At 45.6% G+C, this 24982-nt stretch overlaps 2 protein-coding genes across 2 annotated transcripts in view; one reads left to right on the top strand and one right to left on the bottom strand.

The window, feature by feature from the left end:
• The first annotated feature begins 73 nt into the window (after positions 1-73).
• On the top strand, positions 74-4136 carry RBM15B (RNA binding motif protein 15B). Its single transcript, XM_036391236.1, is given in 2 exon segments — positions 74-133; positions 135-4136. Coding segments are annotated over 2 exon segments (2742 nt in total). The 3' UTR covers positions 2817-4136.
• A 3838-nt stretch (positions 4137-7974) lies between these two features.
• DCAF1 (DDB1 and CUL4 associated factor 1) overlaps positions 7975-24982 on the bottom strand; it is a 48789-nt gene continuing 31781 nt past the window's right edge. The window contains exons 21-24 of the mRNA XM_036390983.2: positions 24433-24506; positions 23413-23517; positions 12451-12706; positions 7975-8967 (exon numbers count right to left, since the gene is read on the bottom strand). Coding sequence (XP_036246876.1) covers positions 8909-8967; positions 12451-12706; positions 23413-23517; positions 24433-24506 — 494 coding nt within the window. The 3' untranslated portion in view covers positions 7975-8908. The remainder of the gene's footprint in view (positions 8968-12450; positions 12707-23412; positions 23518-24432; positions 24507-24982) is intronic.

Raw genomic sequence — 24982 nt, 5'->3', positions numbered from 1 at the left:
GCCGCCTTCGCTCCCTTTTGTCCAAGATGGCGGCGGCCGCCGGAGGCGCCTCCTGAGCCGCGGGCCCGGCGCGATGAAGCGCGGCAGCGACCGCGACTCGAGCCCGCCGGGGGCCGCGGGCGGACGCGCGGCCGCCTGCCGCCAAGCGGCCCCGCGACCGCGACCGCGAGAGCAGCAGCCGGCGCGGCCCGCACCGCAGCTCGGGCGCCTCCCGCAGCAGCCGGGACAAGTCCACGCCCGGCGGCGGCGGCGGAGGCGGCGGCGGCACCACCACCAGCAGCAGCGGCGGCGGAGGCGGCTCCAGCTCCCGCAGCCACCGCGGCGATGAACGCGCCAGCGGCGGCGGCGACTCGAACCACCGCCCGGCGGGGAGCGGCTCGGCCTCGGGCGCCCGCGGCGGCAGCCAGGCCGCCCCCTCGTCCTCCTCCTCGTCCCGGGCGCTCGGCGTGCCCAAGGCCAAGGCGCTGCCGGGCGCCGTGGTAGCCCCGTCGCTGCTGCTGGCCGGGCCGCCGCCGGGCGCCGCGCCCTCGCTGCTGCTGGCGCCGCTCGGGGGCTCGGCCGGGCTGGCCGGGGAGCCGCCCGGCTCCTGCGAGTACAAGACGCTGCTGGTGAGCGGGCTGAGCGCGGCCCTGCCCGACCAGCTGCTGGAGGACGGGCTATTCCGCCTCTTCCAGCGCTTCGCGGGCGGGGGCGCCGGGGACATCAGTGTCAAGCTCTCCCACACGCCCGAGCTCGGCCGCGTCGCCTACGTGAACTTCCGACACCCCGGGGACGCCCGCGACGCCCGCCGGCACGCCCGGGCCCGGCAGCTGCTCCTCTACGACCGGCCGCTCAAGGTGGAGCCCGTGTACCTGCGCGGGGGCCGGCGCAGCCGCACGCCGCCCCCCGCGCCCTCCCCGGAGCCGCTGGGGTACCTGCCGCCCCTGCACAGCGCCTACCAATACAAGCAGCGCTCGCTGTCGCCGGTCACCAGCCCTTTGCTGAGGGAGCCGCGGCCCCGTCACGCCGCCGCTGCCGCCTTCGCGCTGGAAGCGGCTGCCATCGGGCTCTCCCGGGAGCGGGAGCGGGCCCTGGATTACTACGGGCTGTACGACGAGCGCGGCCGCCCGTACAGTTACCCCATCGTGGCCGAGGAAGACCTGATGCCAGAGGATGACCAGAGAGCCACCCGCAACCTCTTCATCGGCAACCTGGACCACAACGTGTCGGAGGTGGAGCTGAGGCGCGCCTTCGAGAAGTACGGCATCATCGAGGAGGTGGTGATCAAGCGCCCCGCACGTGGCCAGGGCGGTGCCTACGCCTTCCTCAAGTTCCAGAACTTGGACATGGCCCACCGGGCCAAGGTGGCCATGTCGGGCCGCGTTGTGGGCAGGAACCCCATCAAAATCGGCTACGGAAAAGCCAACCCCACCACCCGGCTGTGGGTGGGGGGCCTTGGCCCTAGCACTTCCCTGGCTGCCTTGGCCAGGGAGTTCGACCGCTTTGGCAGCATCAGGACTATTGACTACGTGAAGGGCGACAGCTTCGCTTACATCCAGTACGAGAGCCTGGACGCTGCCCAGGCCGCCTGCGCGCAGATGAGGGGCTTTCCCTTGGGTGGACCGGAGCGGAGGCTCCGAGTGGATTTTGCCAAAGCAGAAGAGACGAGATACCCGCAGCAGTACCAGCCCGCGCCGCTGCCCGTGCACTACGAGCTGCTGGCTGACGGGTACAGCCGGCACCGGAGCCTGGAGCAAGACTTGAGGGTGCGGGATAGGACTCCTCCGCACCTCCTGTACTCGGACAGAGACAGGAGCTTTGTGGAGGCGGACTGGGCCAGCCCTGCCAAAAACGCCGAACGCAGGAACAACCTGGAGAGCTACAGCCGGTCCGTGCGCAGCCGGAGCGGGGAGCGCTGGGGCAGCGACGGCGACCGCAGCGTGCCCAAACCGTGGGAAGAGAGGCGGAGACGCCGGAGTCTTTCCAGTGACCGTGGGAGGACTACTCACTCGCCTTACGAGGACAGAAGCAGGACAAAGGCCAGTGGGCCAGCTCTAGACCGCAGCCCTGACAGGGCTCGCAAGGAGAATCACACTACAGAACCCGGAGCCGAGAAAGAGCAGAGCAACTCCCTCCAGAACAATCGTCACACGGCCGAGGAGAAACCGCATCGCGAGCCAGCCGATGCTCCCCAGCCCAAAAAAAGGGACAGCGAACGCAATCATCGAACTGGTGAATCGGAATCCAAAACTCACGAGGAGCCAAAATCCGAGACCAAAAAGCTAAAGAATTTATCAGAATATGCTCAGACACTGCAACTTGCTTGGAATGGGCTTCTTGTGCTAAAAAACAGCTGCTTCCCCACCTCTATGCACATCCTGGAGGGAGACCTGGGTGTCATCAACGGACTCCTCAAAGACCATTCATCCGGCGGGAAGTTGACGCAGCTCAAAATCGCTCAGAGACTTCGGCTGGACCAGCCCAAGCTGGATGAAGTCACCCGGCGCATCAAACAAGGCAGCCCCAACGGCTACGCCGTGCTCCTGGCCACCCAGTCCGCCCCGGCAGGGGCAGGGGCCGAGGGGACCTTCCCTGTGGTAGAGCCTGGCTTGCAGCGACGGCTTCTCAGGAATCTGGTCTCCTACTTGAAACAGAAGCAGGCTGCTGGGGTTATCAGCCTGCCCGTGGGAGGGGCAAAGGGCAGGGACAGCACAGGCATGCTTTACGCGTTCCCTCCTTGCGAGTTCTCTCAGCAGTACCTCCAGTCAGCACTAAGGACATTGGGGAAGTTAGAAGAAGAACATATGGTGATAGTTATAGTCAAAGACACTGCCTAGCCCACACTGTCTTTTCAAATTCCATGTTTTCTTTGTGTGTCACACAGCCCAGTTGTTTTTAAGGCTGATCATTTTGGTTGAGGCTCAAAACACCTTGACCAAAGTGGTAAGATTTTTAGTTTCTAATTAATTTTAATACCTATAATATCTATTAAAATTTTAAATAGAGCCCATTTTATTCGTTTTTAATATGTGACACTGTCCGCTGTTGTTCTGTATTTTTATTTTTTAACTGTATGAAAAGTTGTCAGTAAAGCCTTGTTCACTGATGGATTTCTAAACTTGTGCGGTATCCGAGTTCTTGTGGCCAGGAAGGAAGGGTGAGCTCCCTGTGCTGCAGGAGCAGCCAGGCCAGGCCAGGCCCCAGTTCAGTTCTCAGATCCCAACCTTGAGCACCTCCTTCTTCTTTATATGTGTCCTTCAAGGTGGGAGGGGAAGGGAGGTTCTTAGTGCTGTATCAGAGACTGAAAGGTTGGTTCTCTATTTTTTTTTTGTCCTGTTTGCTTTTTATTTTGAAAATTTGAGACTGGATGCTTTGCTGTTGAGTCTCTATTTGAGAATAGAAGCTTCCCAGGAAGCCAGCAACCAAGGAAGCAAATCCTGATCAAGAATAAAAGTGTTTTTCATTCGCACCAAAAAATTAGTTGATACTTGGCAAAAAGTTTGCTACTGAGGAGTGGATGCTTTATTCAAGTTGGTGAGGTCTGAGACCACCTGGCACATGTCTCAGTCATAGACGTTCTTGAATAAAACAAAGGTTTGACATTACTAATTTTTATAAAAGGCAAAACAAGCAGAAGGAAAAACAAGTGATTTAAGGGGGAACTCTCTAATATCTCCCATATTAGATGTGGACAAGCTAGGGGCACAAAGGTGTTTGATGAGCTGGAGGTGCCCATTTGCAGTCAATCATGTTGTACTACCTGGAATCCTTTATTGAAATACAAATGGCTATTTTTTTTTCCCTAAAGTTTAAATTTGTTTGCAGGCTTACAAAACCAGACAGAAACATGTCTGGCTGGCTGAGAATGTGTTCTGTTACTACAGGTGACCTGTAACAGAGGAACCACTGGAGATCAAAATCTGAGCTCTAAAAGGGATGGATCCATCACCTTTGCTGTCTGTGCTGTGAGGTGGTTGGTTGGGAGGCCAGACCTTTTGAGTGCTCAGCAGCATAAGGATGTGGTAACAAGTCCAAGCTGGAGTTAAAATCCACACTGTTCTGTTAGGGGATATTTTTATTTTTTAAAATGATGCCTGTAGATTTTAGGAGACTTACAGAAAATTGTGTGGGATTAAAAATGCTACGTTTTAAAGTTTCTTTAGATTTGCAGGTGGTTTTTTGTTGTTGTTCTCTTAGTAAGCAAGTGAACAAATTAGTGGGAGATTTGTCTCGCACTAATCTCTGTGACCCAACAGCTCACTTGCTGAGGGTTGCCAAAAACCCTTCTAAAACTCCTCTCAGGTATGACTGGTGTCACAACCTACTAAGCAGGGAGCGTAACTCAGTCTAATGATGCCGTTATTTTTCACTTTTTAACCCTGCAGGGACATCATCAGCTGATGATGGATTATTAGTATCAACAAGTGTGGGTTCGTTTGTTGGGCTGGGGGAGGGGTTGCATTTCACTTGATGCATCTTCCGTGAAGGCACGGATCAGAGGGGAGCTGAATGCTCCACTGGAACAGCAGGGAGCCGGGAATGTGCTGTGGGAGCAGAGGAGCAGCTCCAGTGCCCGAGCAGCCCCGGTTTCACACGGTTATAGGGACACCGACTCTGCCCTCCTGACCCAGTCCCCAGTGCTGCCCTAACGCAGACGGTGCCAAATGTCAGCAATTGTAACGGTTCGGTGTTATCTGAAACCACGGGCTGTTAAATACCCCTGGGGGCCGGTCCTAGAGCGATTACAGCCTTTTGTGGGAGTGTCCTGCCCTGGAGGTGTCCGAGCAGCTGGAGGCACTGAGGTGGTGGCAGGACAAGTGCGCACCTGGCTGATGGTAGCAGGGAGGTGCAGCTCATGGTGCTGTGCCATGGCCTTGTGTGTGCTATGGTGTGTGAGTGTTAGGAAAGGGAAGGAAAAAAAAACCCCAGTAATTATAAAAGCTGCAACTGTTTGCTGACAAAGCCAAGGAACAGCCCAAAATCCCCCATCTCCCACTTTCCTTGTGAAATAAGTAAATAAATAATGTAGGGCTGTTTAAAAGACAAAGGTTGGGTGAGATTTGAATTATGGGATTTCTCTCCCCAGAGAGGTGGCTGATGGTTTTAAGCATGTGAGAGCAACAAATTCCCTCCTACCAAAATTAATAGTGGTAAAGGAGAAGTTGGGGAGTTAGGGAAAAAACACCTGGGAGAGAAGCAGCAGCATCCATCTGACCTGAGCCTTTCCTGCTCCCCAGCAGGCAAGGGAGCCACACCATGGCTTTAATAGCCTGTGCCAAGGCCAAAGGCCCCATCCTGGACCTGTGTTCACCATCCCCTCCCTTCACAGATGCATCCAGGCTGATTCCAAGAGAAGCAGGCTGGAGAAGGGTTGGCAGTTACAGCAAGGTAACTCAGCACCTGGATCTTGCAGCATCAAAGATGGGCCCTGCACTGGGATGGGCAGCAGTGCTGGGAGAAGGTGCAGGGGTGGGGGGCCTGGGCCCCTCAGTGATGCTGGAGGGTGCTGGGTAAGGCAGTGCTGGGGTTTGGTTTTGGGAGAATGGAGCCTTTCAGCCCAGTGCAGTGGGGCAGTAGGGTGATCATGGCAGGGTAATGGTGTCTGGCTCCTCGGGTGATCTGAAGTTCAAAGGGAGAATAGGGTGTGAGGTGGTGGATGGGCTGGTCTGAGAGTGTTCCTGCTTGGCCTGAGGTACCCCATCTTTTATTCTAAGCACCCATTCAGCAAACATTCTGTCTTACAAGGCCTCTTGAACAGCAGTTGCTGGCTGTCCTTCCTACTGAGACAGGGCTGAGAGCCCTGGAGGTGCTCTGAGCATTGCTGAGGAGCCTCAGTGATTACCCTCAGCTACACTTGGTGAGGTTTGTACCCTGCTCTGCCAGCCTTGGCCTGTGGGAGATTTTTGAACCCCAGCCCTGCAGGGATGTGCTGCTCCCTCCCACAGTGCTGGCAGGGCATGCCTCAGGCTGTGCTCCATGGAAGGGCGCTGCAGTGCTCCACGTGGGCCAGGCAGGTACTCGAGGGTCCTGTGCAAAGAGGAGCACGCTGACAGGAGGGCTCAGGCTGTGCTGGGCCTGTCTGCTCAATCAAGGGAGGAAACAGCACCTCCCTGCTCCCCTGTGCTGCAGAGGTAGGAGTATGTCTTAGCCAGCTGGCAGGACCTTTAAATCTCCTTCCACCCTCTAAGCCAGGGTCTGTGACGGCTGCATAGAAGAAATACTGTATGGCACATCAGCCATGTGCTGTAAGTATTCCAGAAGATTATAGGATTCTTTCCAAGCAACGTGCTTTTAAATAGATTAAATCATGATGCCAGGGTGGCAGGTGATTTTCCAAATGCTGAGAATTCTCCCTATCCCAAGCAGCTGCAGAATTATGACCTGACAAAAACAAAATAAACCCTGTTAGTCCCCAGTTCTGAACTCCACTTTGCACCCAGGCTGGTGCAGTCACCTCTTCCCCAGAACTCCTCACTGAGACCCCCAGAACTCAGGCAGTGGCATGGGGTGCAGGCAGCTTCCCCAGGTGTGTATTTAACTTCAGAAGGGCCAGGTCTGCCCAGGACAGGGGTGGGGGGGCTGCTTCAGCAGTTTTGGGGGGTGACCTGCAGGCCCACAGGGTAAGGCCCAAACCCACTCCTTTGGCTCTGTTCAGTGCAGTTGGGGCAGGTGTGGGAGGGGAGGGAGGCTCATATACTCACAGCATCTCTCTCACCTTCGAGTCAAATGCACACACAGGAGCTCCAGCCCAGGTGTTTTGGTTCTGTCTCACAAAACTGGCAAATGCCTCCAAAACAGCCAGGCCCAAACCAGCAACAGATGCAGTCAATTACAGCTGGGGTTTAATGCCAGAACAAGAGATGGACATCTGGCACTGCATCTCCCTGCAAGTAGTAGCTGAGTACATGCTTTATTTTTTTCCTCCTCCTGAGCTGCACGTATTCTATGGTGAAGTTGGGTGGGATGGTTTCTGATAAAGCAGAGGCTACTTCCACAGCTGTTGGGTGGCAGATCAGCTTTCAATCCCCTCCTTTAATCAGAATGCTGCTCCAATTGCTGGTCTTAAATGCTGTAGTAGTCACTTGTTCATCTTTATCGACTGTGTAGGGTACAATTATCCATTACAAGTTGCAGCAGAACCTTTCTTTTTAATTATTAACAAGCAGCCCAGGGTAAGTGCATTAAGTAGATGCAATGCTGGAGGGAAAAAAGCTATCCCTTCTTTCAGTTCAAAAGGATATCCTTCCTGTTCAAGCAGTAAGACTTTGAGCCTTAGCTGAAATGAGCAGTTCTTGGTGGAAAAGTGGTTGTAGTGTCAAGAAGTGAGAAGTCTCCAGTTCCCTGTTCTGCCTCAAACCCTATTCTGCAAGTGGCAAAAACAGAGAGAGGGAGGGTTAAAAGGTGAGTGGATGGGAATAAACAGCACAGCCACGGCCTTGGCCAGACAAGCAGTGAGCACATGCCCCTGCCAGCTGAGCACAGGCCCAAGCTGGGCAGTGGGTGCTGCTCTGGGAACTCAAACACTCCACTGCCATTTCTGCCTCCTGTTCTGAGGGCAGGGCCTCTTGTCACGCCCCAATCTGATTTTCCCTGTGCCCTGACAGCCACAGGGCAGCCTGGGCAATGCCAAAGCACAGGAGGAAGCAGGTGCTGCTCCCAGCTCCTGGCACATCCTGGGAGATGTGGAATTCCCTGCAAGAGCTGCAGAGTGGATGCTCCAGAGCACCTCCCCACACAAGAACAGCCCAGCCCCAGTGGCATCATCCAGCTCCCACTCAATGTGGTGAGCATGGCACTGAGAATTCCAGGCTGTCAGGCAACCCAAGAGATCAGACTGGCACCCACAGCTGCTGTGGCATCCCTTTTGTGTTTCCTTTATGTTTCTTTTGCCTTTCCTTACTGCAGAGAGGTTCCAGCTACACCTGACTGCTCTCAGCCAAGCCCTGCAGGCACATGGAGCACTTCTTTTGCATGGCTACAATTCACAGCCATAGACACAGACAGGATTTGTATTTAATTTTTTAATAAATACACTTTACATTAAAGAAAAAGGCCTTCAATTTGCAGTTTCCACACAGAGGGCAAGAGGGAAAAAAAAAAGAAAAAAACGAAGAAAGAAAGAAAGAAAGATTAAAAAACTTGAACCACAAAGGGCAGAGGGGAGAAAAAGGGCCCAAACTTCAATCTCAGATTCCCATGTCTTCAGGAATACCAGGCTCTGACTAGGCCCAGCCAGGATTTCAGCCTCCCACTATAGCTGGTACCACAGCACAAATTGGCATTGGCAAACACCCCAGGAGCTCTTCCCTGGAGGACAAAAGCATCTGGAACACACTGGTGCATTAGCAGGTATAACACCTGTAGATCTTCTTTTTTAAAAATAAAATCATATTTAAAATAAAAATATTCTCACTCCTCAATGATATTAGAAACCATGATCCTCTTATTTCACTTAGTAGTTGCATAAATTTTCTTTTAATTTTAAACAATTTTTCTCCCCAAACCTACCCCATGGTACAAGGTACTACAGGAATACAAAGGTCTCCCCTCTTTACTAGAACACTTGCCTTTTTTTTTTCTTTTTTTTTTTTTTTTTATAAAACTATTTCTGTTCTTTAGGAAAGAACTTTATACAAAGAAAATATATTGTGAAATATCTTCAGAAGTTTCCTTGAAGAGTCATCTCAGCCTAAAATGAAAAATTAAAAAAAAAAAGGCAGAGAGAAATGAGGCCTAGCCCCAGGTCTCTTTATTGAGACTTAGCCCCGAGCCTCGAACTGACTCAAACCAACAGAGCGGATCGGCAGGAGACCCTCAGGCTCTCCAGAAAAGCAGGGCTGGGGTGCTCAGTCGCTTTCCAATTTGGTCTCTGGTCTCTCCTGTGGGAATGGAGCATCTCCTCCTGCCCACACCCCGCCCCAGCCGCTCCTCACTCGTTCAGGGACAGGATGATGTCGTCCTCCAGGTCTGAGTTATCGGAGCTGTCGGCTGCAAAAGAGACACGTGGGTTATGCTGGGTTTGTGACACGGGAGAGGGTCACCCCTGCCCGGCACCATCAGTGCTCCAAACTGCTCAAATGCAGCCAGGAAATCTGCACCAGAGCCTTCCTTCCCTGCTTACAACAGAGGCTCAAGGAGAGCAGCTTTAGCAAGTGCAGTTCCTATCAGCTGGCAGGTTTTCCCCCCACAAGGTAGGGAGGACACCAGCAGAGCTGCCTGCACAACTTCCTGTGCACAAGAAAGGGCAACAGCTCTTCACACCAGGGGCTGGACAGATGTGGCAGTCGTTCCTCACAGCTGGATGGCCCCACCAGCCTGGCCCCTGTATGATGTGAACAAGGTAATTCCTTATGGAGTAAGCTGGACCCCACTAAGGTGGAAGCAATCCACACACTCCCAACTAGAACCTTCCTCTAGTATCTCAGAGGTTTCTGTAATGAATTTAACTACAGGTCACTTCCTAAAGGTGACCTGCAAATTGTGCTTTTCCTGCTTTTCTTCATTGTGGTACAGAATGAAGGCATGAAGGGATTTACCAGAAGCAGTCACACACACATACACACACTTGCTTTTTATCTTCAAACACAAGATCTCTCCTCCCTCAGTTGTCCAAGAGGGAAGTGGTAGCAGCTCTGGCAGCAAGAGGGCTCCTGCCTTACCTTAGAGGTGATGTTGGCTCTTTTTTCTTATGTGAATTCATTGGATGCAGCAGATAACTGGGTGTTAAAAATAGTTAAAAAGAAAAGAAAAAAAAAAAAAAAGACACCAAGACTTCCACTTAGCCATCTCAGAAATAGTGGATCTCTAAATGCCTGTTAAGATAGAAAGACCTTCTGGAAGGGGTTCACCCCTTCTCAGATGCTATCCTTAGGGGAAAAAAGTCACAGGCAAGCAGAGAGGGCACAAACCCCTTCCCCCAACCCTCCTCCCTAAAGATCAGCCAGCTGCCTTTCCACTGTGATCAGCAAGGGATGCTCCATCTCACCATCCATCAGACTGAGCCTAAGCTGAGGGGCCATCAGTGCTCCCAGAAACACCACAGCTACATTGGGGAGTTAGAAAACACCAGCCAGTGCTGCAGCAGCTACACTTACACAGTAAGAAGGAAAGAAGCACAAGCAAGATAAAAATCCAGAAACTCTGGAGAAGAAAAGCTGAGAAAGTTGGAGTTTGGGGGCGGGGGGGGGGGGGGGCGGTTTGCTGGTTTGGGTTTTTTTTAACTCAGAGGAAAGCTTTGAGAAAGGATCTCCTCACTATTCCCCAGTTCACTACACAACCTTCCAGTTCTAAGCTCTGTAAGTAAGCCTGACTGCAGTTAACTGCTTGGCATAATTAGTTTGCACAGACCTGCCTGGAAGTTGCCATTTTGGATTATGGAAGAAGAGAGGAATCAGAATCAAGAGTCAGTCAGGCTGCTGGTGAGAATTCTATATATTTCTTCCATCCTATGTCACATATGCATTTCAAAAATTACACCCACCTGGCCCAGGAAGAAGCTCTTTAAAGACCTGCACAATGCATGAACTGCTTTGACAAACAGATCTAATGTCCCCAAGGTGGTAACAAAGGGGGAGGAAGACAATTCAGGTTCTCCATGGATTATTTTAAAAAAGGAATTAGAACCTCTTCTAAAGCTCAAGATACCAATGCCACTCACTTCCCTATTTCAATTGTTCTCTGAATTATTTTGCTTTGGCAACACTCACTGTATGTTATGGAGGTTCACCACAATACAGCAAGAATCTGCAGCAGGGAACACTCTAAATGCACCCCATGCCAGTACTCTCTATACTGGCAGTGCCATTCCAACTTTTAATTCTGGAACAAGCATAAGCAAAGGAAAATTTTAACTGCTCTTTGCTGGGTGGGAAAAGAAGTCAGATGAAGTCACAGAAAAGCTGCCACAGAACCCCACTCATCAAACCCATCAAGGGCCATGCACACTTGAGCCTGGCAGAGCTGCACTTCCTGCTCTGAGTTCCTGAAATTGCTGCTAAGCAACCTAACAGCCACAGGATGGGCTGGCTGCAGCTCCACAGCCATACAGATCCAAGGTCTGCTCAAGTAGCTCTATCTACAAATGAGGTACAGATGTGGCCACTTCATAATAGTGCTCTGCAGAGCATGCCTGAAATTTCTGTCAAGTAGCCCCTGGTTTGTTCCAGGAAGAGTTATTGAAATGGCCTGAACATCCTGGCCATGCTGCCCCTTGGACAATTCAAGGTACAGCACCCCAGGTGCTCACTGAAGAGCTTTTGGCTCTGCATTCCCTGAGGAAAAACAAGTGGAGTTGTGTCACAAAGATCCTGTCCACTACTAGGACACAGAGGTTCCCTGTAACCCCAGAATGTTGCACTGCAAGATGCCATTAATGACTGAGCTGTGCAAATATCTTATATGGCCCTACAGTACAAACCTATTTCCTTCTAGAGAACAGCAGAGTGACCCCACAGAATAACTCTGGCAACCTCACGTGGCCATGTCCTTAAAAATGACTGAGCTACATTGCCACAGAAGACATGGATGAGCCTGCCAGCCACATCACTGCCCCAGAGGGGCCTGGCATGCTTCATCCTCCAGCTCACTGCCAGGGAAGATTGATGTGAGAGCTGAGATGGGAGTCAATCTATCACTGCAGGACTTCAAACACCTTGCACACTGTAATTACTCATCCTTACCAACCTTTTAACTTAAGGTAACTATATTATGTTCATTATGTCCATTTTTACAGCTTGAAAATTAAAAATAACTAAGTGGTTTGGCTGCACATACTCAAAAATTGTGCTGCAAAAGAGGGAACAGAATGTAATGTCACAAATCCCAAGCCTCATGCTATCCTACTCACCTTCTTTCTCGTGAAGCATTTTTCCAAACATTATTGCTACATAAAAAGTTCAGACCTTTCTATGCACACATACACACACACTTGGTATTTTCAAATCACTGTATTTGCAGAACACCCAAAAAAGAGAACAATTTAAATTGTATCCCAAAAGTTATGTTAGCTTCAGAACAGTGTAATAAAGGAAATGAAGTCAGAAATGTCATGTTGGCTTTGCACTTTAAGCAATTACAAAAGAGAAAGAACAGCACCAAGGATCACAACTGCTTCTCTGTCCTTATAGGCTCACAAGAGGCAGAGAGGACAGGTGAGGTAAGAGTTAAACATGTTTTCCCTTGAAGGGAGGACAGGCAAGCAATCATACAAAGCTTCTTCACACAGAGTTCTCACACATACACACACACCTGGGAGCATCTGAAGAAAGCAGATACCTCCTTTTCCAGAATGCACAGTTGGTCTCTCACATAAGAGCTGTTTTTACCAGCAGATTACTAAGAGAAGCTCCAAGTGAACAAGGTGATGATGGCCTGTCACTCATACCAGCCAGGGACAAGTCAGTTAAGTCACTTCAGGGGAAATTTAGATGTTACCTCTTTGTCAGGACCTTAAGCAGGTGGCCACACACTTACTATCTCCAAGAATCAGCTCAACTTCCTCATCAGCATCAGAATCTTCATCTTCTCCCTCATCTCCCTCTTCCAGGAGGTTGGCAATCTCCTCATCATCGGAGGGAGAAAAGTCATTTTCTCCATCCTCACCAGCATTCTCATTGTTCTCATCCTCCTCCAGCTCAGCCTCCAGCAGCTGGTCTGTATCTAGTTCATCAAGGTCATCTGTGTCATCATCATCTTCATCATCATCTTCTTCTTCTTGCTCCTCTTCCTCCTATAAAGACAGCAAAAACAGTCCATTGCAGACATTAAGATAAATGTAAAATGGAATACCAGTAACTAAAGAAAACCTATCATTTTCATTTCTTCCCACATCCAGCCATCAGACAATATAAACACTCTCCCATCACCCATCTAAGCACTCTCACCAAAGCTTCAGAATATCACACATGCCAGATCACCTGCAGGCCTGCAAAATCTCAACTGCAAAATGCTGGTGCAAAGAAGGTACCATTGGCTCAACCTCCTCTCCAGGACTGGCCACCAACACATGGCACCACAATGCACCCTTGAGAAGGACATGCAGGAAGACCTGTTAATCCATGGCTTTGTTGCTAGTCTTGTGCAAACTGCATTAAGTTTCAGCAGGACCAAAAGCTCCATTTGACACCAAACCACATGCACCATCAGTCTCTGTCACTGCCATTTAGATGAGGTATAAAATGTAGGGAAAAATACTTTTAGCCTAAGCCAATCCCTGAATCACTCAGCTTCAGATGACAGAACTGTTTAAGGCAGCTCAGGAGCCACATCTTTGGTATTTACCTGTGGATCAAGATCTTTATCAAATCAGAATTTGCCTTCAGTAAAGCAACTGAATTCCTCATTGTACAGGCAAAATCCAGAAATCTGTGTGTAGTGGATGAGACTGAGTGGGAAGGAGCTGTAACAGTTCCACCCTTCTCCCAGACAAACTGCCATCACAAGCCAAGCTCCAGAGCGTTCCAGGGCTGAAAGAAAAGCTTCAATCCACCTGCACTTCTCCTCAGCCACAGCCTGTTTCTCTAACAGAATGCTCTCAGCTCATTCAGTCCTAATTGCCTCTTTGTTTTGGGAGGTGACACATTTTGCAAAATTAGGAAGCAATTAAGATCGATATCTAACAAGCCACTTCAAGGGTTCCTTCGGTCCTCAAGCTCACCACACTCCCACTGTTTAGACTGCTGCATTTTCAGATCCAAAGGGACAGAGGAAAGTCCTTTACTGTCATCTCCCCAACCTACTTTTGCTTCAGTCAGTGCTATAAAAAAACCACCACACCCACACAAATCCAACATCTGTCACAGGCAAAAGTAAATTGTATTGTTTCTTCACTTGCAAAAGGCAGCCAAGTCTTCACTGCTGACCAGAAGTGCCATGTTCTTAAATGCAGATTAAAGCACAAAAGCAATGGTTTGCTACATACAGTTTCCTTTCTGAAAGAGTTTATATTAAATATAAAATTAAAACCAACCTCTTTTAAAGTCTGTGCTTATTTTAAGATATTACAACTTACTTGAGTTAATGAGTCCTCAGATAAACAGACTTAATTGTATACACACTGGGAGAGGAAACATCCTACCTGCAGTTAAGTTTTATGCAGTGCCATACTGGGTATCATTTCCCATAACACATACTGAATTGAGTATAAAAGCTTTGCATTAATAATTTGTATTTCTTTTTGCTCTAAGCAGTATCTGCACAGAGACCAATGTCTTAAATTTTATTACTCTATTCAGAATTGAAAAGCTGATTAAAAACTGAAAAGGCAGGAGAGTTTATTTTCCTTTTCCAGTGTCTAAACAACTCTGAAGCAGAAAAGAGATACCAATTTATTCCAAAATCTTGGAACTATTAAACCAAGTTTCTCAGTATCTGGAGACAGAGACACACGTGTAGATATTAGGAAAAACAAGTATGTTGTCGACAAGATCCATTTGGAGTCCATGTAGGTAAAACTTAAAGGATTCTGAAATGAGTTAGGTCCCCTCTGTATTTCTACATATGTGAATTTCTGAAAGTATTTTTTCCTAAATATCTAGTCCACAAGGATTCAAAATGTCAAAACTACTAAATTTGACTATGGTTCATATATAACATATTTCTTGTAAGCTGAATTACTGTTTCATCAACATTCAAATTCAAGCTTAAGGCAAGGCCCTTATACCAATGCCACCCTTCAAATACAGGATGAAATTAAGTACACTTGTATAGACTTAACAATCCCTTCTGGGTCATAAGAGTAAGAACCAAATTACACAGAAAGTGTGTATATTTAGCTGCAAATTAACTTTGAAGGGTTATATCAACCAGTGAAGAAAAAATAATTTGTGAAAATACAAACAGAAAAAATGAAATGTTTCCACTTTTACCATTTAAATTACTTAATCTGAAGTTGGTGATTAGGGCCAGGCCACATTCATTTAAAAACCACCTAAAAATATTAAGATGAGATGAGAATTATACCTGTCCTTGATAAAACAGAAAACAGTGTGTAACTCATGCTCCAAGAAGTCACCTGTGCACATGAGTGTGACACACAGTGACATCCTTACAGAGCTGGAGGGGTGACACCTCACAGGGCTTGAGGAGCATCTTCATCAGTGAGGAGGAAACCTGTACGTTGCCACGCTCTAAAGAACCCAAACACCACTTGGACACTGTGAAGCTTCTGCTAAGCCATAGGCAATAATTCTGTCTCAGCTCCTCAGCCAAGCAGCAGCTCTGCAGGGCCAGTGCAGCATTCCCAGCTGGAGCAGACGGCTCCATGCAGAGTCCGGGCAGAGCTCAGCTCTCCCAACAAAGCACCAGAGCTTCTGCTCCAAACCCAGGCCCTAGGACACAGCTGAGAAAGGGCTGAGGGAGTGCCAGTGCAGTCTAACACCACCACATGTAAGTGATATCCAGGCTGTTCACGAGGACTCAGGATGGATCCTCATGAGACACCACAACTGTCTCATGTAAGGGATCCCTACACAAAGAGAATGGCACACCTTCCCCAGGGACTCAAACACTCTGAGTAAGAGCAGAGAAAAAAAACTTTGTGCCATGTCACAAGGAAAGACAAGACAGCTATTCCAAACCATATCCAGGTTTGTGTAGGAAACATTTACAGAGATGTAATAGTACAAGAAAACCTGGACATAAACTTACAGAATCAGAAAAGTTGATTACACAGCAAAGAGCTATCTCAAGACCATCTCAAAGCAAATTACTGGTTTGCTTCCAGAAAGCCAAGTAGATTTGGTTCAATTAATTTACCATTTATAATTCCCAAAGAAAAAAACTAAACAACATCCCCTAATGGAATGGCAGATACTGGGCTGGCTGCACAGGAATAAAAAAAAGCTACTTGACCTCATTTTTCATATTACCAGTTTTTACAGCCCTTTCAGAGCTTAGTAAATACCCTTTACACTTGTTCAAGCATTATGTGCTTTCTGCCATATTGTTCTTTGATGCTTGTTGGCATGCACTTCATAAGCTTTCGTCATCATCATCAACTTTCTTACCATTCCCCTTTACCAATCATCTTGCATACACAAAATTCACAAATTTCTCTTTTTTGAGTAGCAAATCTTATTGATACTTGACATACTGGTGTTTATCTCTCAAAAGTCATTCAAAGGCTCAGGAAAACTCCAGCATTTCACTTATTCAAACTGATGCAAAATACATGTTAGCTAAGCAGAACTTTAACTTTTTGATTTTAATATATTTCTGTAATGTATTCTAACATTAAATTAGTTTATGTACAAAGTGCTTCCAGGAAGTACGACTTACAGCACTGCAGATCTGCAGTATATAAAAATACACCAGCCTGCTTTCAAGTTCTCTCGAGACATTTTTATAGAGCTTTCTCACATTTCCTGAATCCTAAAGTTTATGATCACGTGACCAGAATTTGAGACTTCTCCACTGCAGATTACACAATCTCTCAAATTTACATTAGGCTGGCATTTAGGTGCTACAAGAAGATCTCACAGGTCTTTTTCAATTGTTGATATTTGGGTTTGAAATTTTGATTCCGTCTTGAGATCTACAGGTTACTGATTTTTTGCTTATTTTACATGGTTTCAGCTGTTATAAAAAGCTTCATCTGTTTGTCTCGCACCTCATTGACTTTTCCTCTCCTCCCATCAGCACCTCTCACCTCCAGCTGCTTTCCAGCAACACTCCCTCCCTCTGAAAACACAATCTTTATTGCACCTCTCAGTTTGAATCATGCTAGATGGTATTACTCTAACTATTCTTATTTTCACCTATCTTTTTGCTATCTGCAGAACAACTAATCAATGTTAGTAAAGCTCTTCCCACTACTTCAAATGTTTCAGCTCATATTTAATTCACTTCTGGCTACTTTTAGACAAGTCAAATTATCTGCTGGTAATATCTGCTTCTAGCAGTTGTTTATTTCATCTAGGTTTGTTTTCTTTTTAAATAAATTAATTTTCCCATAGTCCCATTATTTTGGTTAATTTATTTGGAAAGAATTTTTGCAAGAAACAGCCTACTGGTTTACTTCACCCTCCTTCCTCAAGTTTCTCCTAGAGCAAACTTGTAATTTCAGCAATCTGATGCCTTCCAGATAATCAGTATTATTTTAATTACTCCCTATTGCCAAGCTTGGGAAGGGGCTTTGCTTTCATAAAAAAGGACATATGATCATTGTTCAAATACAAGTGTATTGAAGAATGTTTCACCCAGATGAGTAAGCTTCTCCTTGTTCTAGTAATTTATCTTTCTCCACAGACAATCCTCTTGTCATATCTTCTGACAATTGTCCTCCTTGCTGAGTACAATGTTGGTACTTCCTGGGCCTTTGCAATGCAATTCCCAAGAGTGACAATGTCTGCATTTCAGTCACTTAACAGTTTCTATCCAATTCCCTCCCCCCAGCCACTTCTTAACACTCCCAGACAATGAGTAGTGGAAAAAGCTTAAATGTAGCCAACAGACTCCCTGGTGAAGCATGTAAAGATTTTCATCTCCTGGATTACCTGTCCATCCTCCCCCTCAGCTAGCAAACCCCTAAATTCCTGTTATCTACCAGGAAATCAATTCCAAGAATTCATCTCCTTCACACTACAGGGCTGCACCTACTTTTACCTTCTTGGCTACTTCAGGGTTAGAATTTCTACTTCTTCTTAGCCATTAGTCACAGAGCTAAAAATGTAGAAGCCTGGGAAGGTGCAGAAGTTGCCATATGTAACAAGCAAGGAATCTTACCATAGGCTGCTATGCAGGTGTGGGTATATGCAGATTTAAAACAGGAAACAGCACACAGCGTACAGAATGTCACAGAGGCAAAACATGGAGTGAAGAAATAAAAAGCAGTTAATCTCTTAGACTGTGTAAGTAGGTTTAGCTTGTCTAACAATGACCACTTACCTGTGATGAATCACAAACCATCCATGATACAGACAAACAAAAGCTTTAAGGGAATGGGGCTCACATGGATCAGGAGGTTCAGATGGGCTCTTTTGAGCAAACTCAGGTTTTGCCTATTAAATGTTTCCATTTCCATCTAACTGTCTGCAGCTGATGATAATCAACCTGGCTCCAGCCACTGCCCTCTGAGACACCTGCAAGCCACCATTTCACAGCTGGTAACTCCCTTAATGCTTGGGATAAAGGGGTTCTAAGGTGACTTATTATATTGTCTGTGCTGCAGGGCTCAGAGGTAATGTAAGGAGTACAGAACAGGGCACAATTTCTCAATATGCTTCTTTTCCTTTCTCTCACTGATCTCACACTCTCACTTACAAAAATAAATTAATTTCTTTAATTCCATGACAAAGAACAATACTGCATAAAGGAATTTAAGAATTTGGCAGGTAAATGAACTCCCCCTCTATGGACAAGATTTTCCTTTATTTTCTCAAGCCTCTGACTGACATTTCTCATGGCAGCTGAGGCAGCTTTTATTTACTTGGATCCCAGCTACTGTGGGAATTCTAGAAAGATGTGTTAGGCAAGAGGAAGGAAATCTTTGATTTATGTCACTGAACAGGCAGAATATGTTTTGATCTCTGCTGAAGCTGTTTTACACCATAATACTAAGTCTGCCCTTCTGGAAACTCCAAATACTTATCTCTTTCCAAGAAATTCCTCAGTTTGCACTGCCTGAGAGCTACTGAAAATAGATTCTGAAACAATAGAATAGTCTAAAGTAGTCACAGTTATTTGCTACTATCTAAAAATGTGGTAAAAAGTACAGGCACTGTTCTTTTAAATATCAGTTTTGGAGGATGCCTGCTCAAAAGATGTGTCTGTTATATAAAAAGGTCTTTGATAGAAACCACTCTTTACTCAGCCTTCCCAGCTGCAACTAACCTCAAAGATTTCTATGAAGGTGTGCAATAGACACATATTTATTATAATTTAAGACATTTGTCTGGAAACACCCATTCACAGCTATTATTCTGTAAACCATTTTATTCCTGACTAAGATCCAAAATCAAGCTGTACCTTCAAATACTACAGGAACAGCTCCTAAAACAAACCCTAACTTTAGGGTCCCCGGTGACAAAAATCATTCTAGTCATCTTATAGTGGCAAAGCACCACCATGGTCTGATGATTCCCAAATATCTGTGCCAATATGGATTAAGGTTTGGAGGGGTCTTTCCCCAGCAAGTAAGTATTCACATGAAAAAAACAAACCAACTATATCAAACAACAGCAATAAGGGACAGTGGAATTGCTGTTGCAATTACTGTTGCAGGCACACAGGGGGAGAACCCTAAAATAAAAGTAGAACCTGGGATCACATAGACACAGAAAGACATAGAAAGCTGAGGAAAACATTCTCCACCCTGGCTAAACTATATGTTAGAATAGTGATTGTTTTTTGAGTCTTTATTGCCTTATCAACAAAGCTTATTTCCCATCACCTGGAATTTTCTAAACCAATGCAAAAAGACAAATTACACACCTACCATCAACCATTTGGATAGCCCAGAAGCACTGCAGGATAATTAACAGTTCTTCAGGTCTGGCAAAAGAAGTAGAACACTTTATAGGACAGGGACAGCTAGGTGAAGCAATGTGCTACTGAAGCCATAAATCCCTCTGAACATGACAATAACTGAGGACACTACTAGAGCCTTAGAGATGCAACATCACCCACATGTACCACAGAGAGAAAAACAGGCCTTAAACAAGTAATATGGAAAGAAAAGCTAAAACAGGGAAGTAAAAATGAAAATCCTGAAACTGAAAATCCTAAAACCCACTCAGAAGACCACCTCATCCAGACTTCAGTTTCACAGTTTTGAGTCTACTCTCCCTTGGCTTCAGCTTTTCTGAGCACGTAATATTTCTGAAGTCTCTTTTTCTAGCCCATGGTAGCTGCCATGTGCCATTTCCTATGAAATTCCTCATCTGACTCACTATAGAAGACAGTAGATTAACAAGGGAAACAGGATACTAATCAGCCAAGAAAGAGAAATAAGTAAGAATAAAGCAAGCTAACAACTAAAAGATGGTCCAAGATCTGTACCAGTAGCTCAGACCCCCAACTTTTTTCACTAAATCTAACTGAAGGAGTATATCAGAACACTGGCAAATACAGGAGGAAAAAGAGGAAGATCCTACAGCCAGACTGAAAAATAGGAAACCTTACCTATTTCTCTGTATGCTGAACACAGTTTTACACATACTTATGTGTAAGACTTCTGGTTATTGATGGACACATTTGGATACTCACCCAGCAGTGAAATAATTCACAAATCTCATGGAAGGTCAAGGCAGTAACACTGGTATTTTTGGAGTAAACCACCCAACCAAAGAGCTTGCAAACAGACTCTTGTTAAGCATGTTACACCCTCACTTTCCCTCAGTGCATAGTAAGTACAGACCACAGAGCATCAACATTCACTGGCATTTGTTCTGTTTAACAAGGCTTGACAGCTCTGGCCATTCCCAGGCACAGACAGCCTCCCAGGGATCCCACTGCACAGGCTGCTACAGCAGCAGGGAGGAACCAGGCCACACTGCTGCTGTCCTCAAGCATTTCAAACAAACCACAAACATTCACTGCAGCAGTCCCATGCTCAAGCCACTGAGTCAGCCCCAGCATTTAATTTGAGGGCAATTTATGTAGCAGATCAGTTGAGGGTACAAGGTTAGTTTGAGATAGGAGGAATAGCATAGATGTTTTCTTCCTTAAATTACAGAAGGAACTGAAATATATCTGTAGACCAAACATCTCTGCTAGATTCATTTTACAGATTCTCAGTCTTTGCTTTTTTAAAAAGCTGTCATGGAGCCATCAGCTGACATTTGTCAGAGCTGACGTTGTGAGGCATCAAAATTTAAGATAAAAAAAAAAAGTCAGGCAGATATTTTTCTCCACAGTTCTTATCTCTTAGCACAGATTTTACAGTCATTTCATTGTGCATCACATGACTTCTGAGCAAGACTTGCCTATCAGCCACCCTTCTATTTGAGTACTCATTATTTTATATTTTCTGTACTGAGTACTCATCATTTTGTATCTTCTGTATAGGCCCAAAAAGGTATCCATGGACCCATGTAGGTCAGATATAAAAACCCAAATACACATCAAGTCAAGGTGTGAGGAGGTAGGGGTCAAACAGATTAGTTTCTGCTTCACAAACCTTAACTAAAAAGACACCAGAATCATGTTGATTCATATGCATTTCCCCCCACCACCACTTTCATGGAAGATCAAGAAAGCATCTTCTTTCAGCCAGAAAGGGTTTTAGAGTATCTGTGAGAAGTTCCAACAAGTTTGAAATGTTATACCAAATTTTTCAGAAGCTAAATCACAGAAACTAACTAGGCAAATACTAAACACTTACATATGTGTGAGGATATGGAAATGCACACAAACAAAAATCCTTCCAACAGGGAACCTCTCAACAGACAAGTGTACCAAAGAGATTCTGTCTTTATTCAGGAAAACCTTTATTCATTCTAGCTCAATGCTGGATGTTTCTACAGAGACAAAAGCTGTATTTCTTAAACCTAAGACAAAAATAAACATGAAGAGAAAGCACAGAACATCTGTGGGGAAAAAGAGCAAGGGGCTTAGTTTATGTTTGGCTAAATTGTACATTGAATTGAATTTGGGTTCATAAGTGTTGCTTTTATTAAAACCCAAACTCTCCTACTAAAGAAACTTGGTTGTAACAATCCCTAAAAGTTGCTGTCGAGGAAACATATACAGATCCCAGAAACAGAGACCACAAAAAGCAGCAGTTATGCAATACCAACTAATCACTCTTAGCCTGCAAATCAATCCAGGAGCAGCCTTGTTTGAACACTCCATCAGCTTCACAGGAAAGCTTTCAGCACACTTAGATTCTGCCTGGGGCCACCTCTATTTGTAAGACAGAAAGTGTCCCCAGTCACATCTGATGGATGGCAGATCCCTTATCTCTGCTAGGTACCTGGTGTTACAGCCTGGAACCATTGACTGCCTTGCACAAACACAAATCTCCCTTAAGTCAACACTTAGTCATTTTGTAAAGCAGTGCCCTGACAGCTGCTAGTTAATCATTGCACAATGCAAGACCCATTTCTGCTACAAACTATTCTTGGAGATTTTATAAAGAAAATATGTATACTAAAATATAGTGAAAGTGAACAAAAACAGTGGAAGTGGAGATAGAAATAGTAAATATTGCCCAGGGCAAGCACTGGAAGGCTAGAATGCAGAAAGGAAGGAGGGAGCAATAATCTTTCCTCCCTCTTGATTGCTTCCCAAGAAATTCTATTCTTCTAATCTATTCAATCTAGGCATAGAAACAGTGACCAAAGATTTCAAAAGAATGCCAAGACTTCAGCTGGAAACTTGTAGCACACTCAGTGGCCAGGACAGCACACTTCACAGCCAAAGCAGAACTACTGCTTTATCTTCAGAATTACAGGGAAATCATAATAACAATTACTCACTGCAAAATTACTCTTTCCTGAGACCTGCTCTCAAGCCTCCTGAACTAGAAAGTACAAGTTCTAACCTAACAACAGGAAGATTCAGAGATAGAAAAAGTAGCACAAATCCAGCTTTCCAAACAGTGGGAAAAACCCCACCAAAGTATCAACTTCACCTTCTGGCATTCTTTGGAAAAAGGTGAAGTCAGCTTTTCTCACAGGAGATACAAATGTATGATTTACTAGAATGCAGACACCAAAGAGCAAAGAATAATGCATTTTAAGTCTTTAGGGAATTGAAGCATAAGGATTTTGCCTGTCCAAGAAAACCCCAAAACACCTGACACCCACAAAGTTACAAACTGATTCTGTGGAATTTTAATTCTCCCTTTACTGTAGTAAGCATTCTGTGCTACTGTGTATTCTACCAGCTGCACCCTGAGGAGCACTTACTGCAGTTCTGAGCTCTTCTGTCAAGTTGCCAGAGGTGAAACAGCTGATCAGAAAAGGAAAACCAACATATCCCAGTGCAAACCTACAGCCCTCTTCAAAATTCTTTAAACATTTTCAACCTTCAAAATTCTTTAAACCTGTGTAGAACTACTATGCAGTTTCACTGCATTAGTCACAACCTGTGTCTCTTTCAGAAATTAGTGATAAATTATGTCCAAATGTGAGAATTAGAATTGAGAAAAAGGAAAGCCTCCAGCACTACTGTCTATATTGGGGATTGAAATACTTTAAAAAAAGGGAGAAAAAAAAGCAGAACAGAAAGCAAAGCTTCTGATCAAGACTGAATACTTAAGGAAATTAATAAATGAACTATTATTTAGTTTATAGTGTGTTAGTTTAGAGTGCACAAAGTTACTGTTCACACAGGTTCTGCACCAGACAGTCTCAGTTTACACTGACAGTAAAGTGATCTAGTTCAGATTAGGTGAGGCCAAATGAGGCCTCTGTACTTTCTGGGTAATAAATGAACACATGTAGAGGGCTAACAGCTACTCTAGAACACTCAGATCACTGTTATGTTTCTCACCTGATCTTCTTCTTCATCCTCCTCATCTTCTGCCAGCCGCTGCCGGCCCACTTCATAGAGCCTGCACACGGTGTCCATGTTCATGGCATCCATGCTGCCCTGGTTCTGCAGGGAGATACCCACATGGGAGTTAATGCCAGGAACTGAGCTCAGCTGGTTGGTTCAATGCTACATCTGGCCCCAATCACAGCAACATTTCCAAAATCCTTCCCTCCCATTTACCAGCAGCACTATAATTAGCACTAAAAATGAGTCTCTTTGGTTTCAACACCTGCCATGTTCCCTGAAGTAACATCTTCAATGACTCCTATTAAAGAAAATTTGCTTGGTCTCACAACCCTTGTCATCACCAACTTCAGCAGTTAAACGTGGAATTTGCCCTGCTACAGATCCTTGACTTGCTTTTGTGGTCTATAGGGATCAGTGATTCACAGAGTATAAAGCTGACAGGACTTTACATTACTCACTACAGGTGCATAATCAGGCTTCAAGAAATTGGGTTCTGACAACATATTATGGAGCAAAGAACTGCATCCCTAACAAACCAGAAGTTTAGCTCAGTAATTTTTGCTTCAAATCCTTAGCTTCTGGGATTTTGCTAGGAAGACAAATGTAAAAGGAACAGTAAGAGTGATTCACAGAAAAGCTCTGTGGGAAGCCTCCAAAAGATTGCATTCCCCAGTTATTTGATACACATTTTAATTTGCAATAGGAAATTATTGCTATAAATAAGAAAAAACCACATTTTTCTTTATCCTCATGAGAAAGAAAATCTCTGTACATTTTGAAGTGGGAAGAGTTTGAAGAAGAGAAGCAAATGTGTTTGGAAATTTAAAGAATAAGAGGCAGCAAAACAAAACTGCAGGGGTGCAGAATAAAAAACAAATAGCATCTTTAGCACCATCAAAACACCACCACTGCTTAGGACATGAATTTAACAGCAGGAACTCCAAAACAGAAACAACAAGCAGTGCATTCAAACCACAGCTAGGAGACCAGGGTTTATTTAAGCAGCTTTACCTCAATGACAGCCAGATAGCAGTCCTTGCTGTCTGTGCACAAGTCAAAGATATTCCTCTTTACATCTATGGTAGCTGGAAAACAGCACAGAACAAAGTAGTTAACTGCAGGTTACTTAATGTTCACTGAAAAAGAAGTGTTAAAACCAAATAATACAGTTTTGGGACAAGAAAAAACAGCTGAAACTAGTGAAATGAATGTTTGTAGTAATAAAGAATAGAAATGTTGGAGACCACTGTAAAAAACAGCCACGTAAGCTCTTAACCTGCTCTGCCCGGTGCCTTCTCCCTTGATAATATATTTATTGGTTTCCCTAAGCACCATATTCAGAATAGGTGGCAACAAAGGGACTGAGTTGTGACCTGTGCCACCCTTCAACAGCAAAAGCCACATTTGTACATGTCCACAGCAGCAATTAGCTTAGCTCTATGAGCTAAAAAAAGAGCCCCGTGTGAAATGAGAGCAATGCCATCCTGGCCAAGTGACCTACTGTCTCAGATTATGCCTTACTTGGAAAGAAGAGAGGAAATAAAGCCAGAACTGCTCAACA

The sequence above is a fragment of the Molothrus ater genome, chromosome 11, assembly GCF_012460135.2.
Source record: "Molothrus ater isolate BHLD 08-10-18 breed brown headed cowbird chromosome 11, BPBGC_Mater_1.1, whole genome shotgun sequence".
Classification (NCBI taxonomy): domain Eukaryota; kingdom Metazoa; phylum Chordata; class Aves; order Passeriformes; family Icteridae; genus Molothrus; species Molothrus ater.
This window is presented reverse-complemented; position numbering and strand designations above follow the sequence as displayed.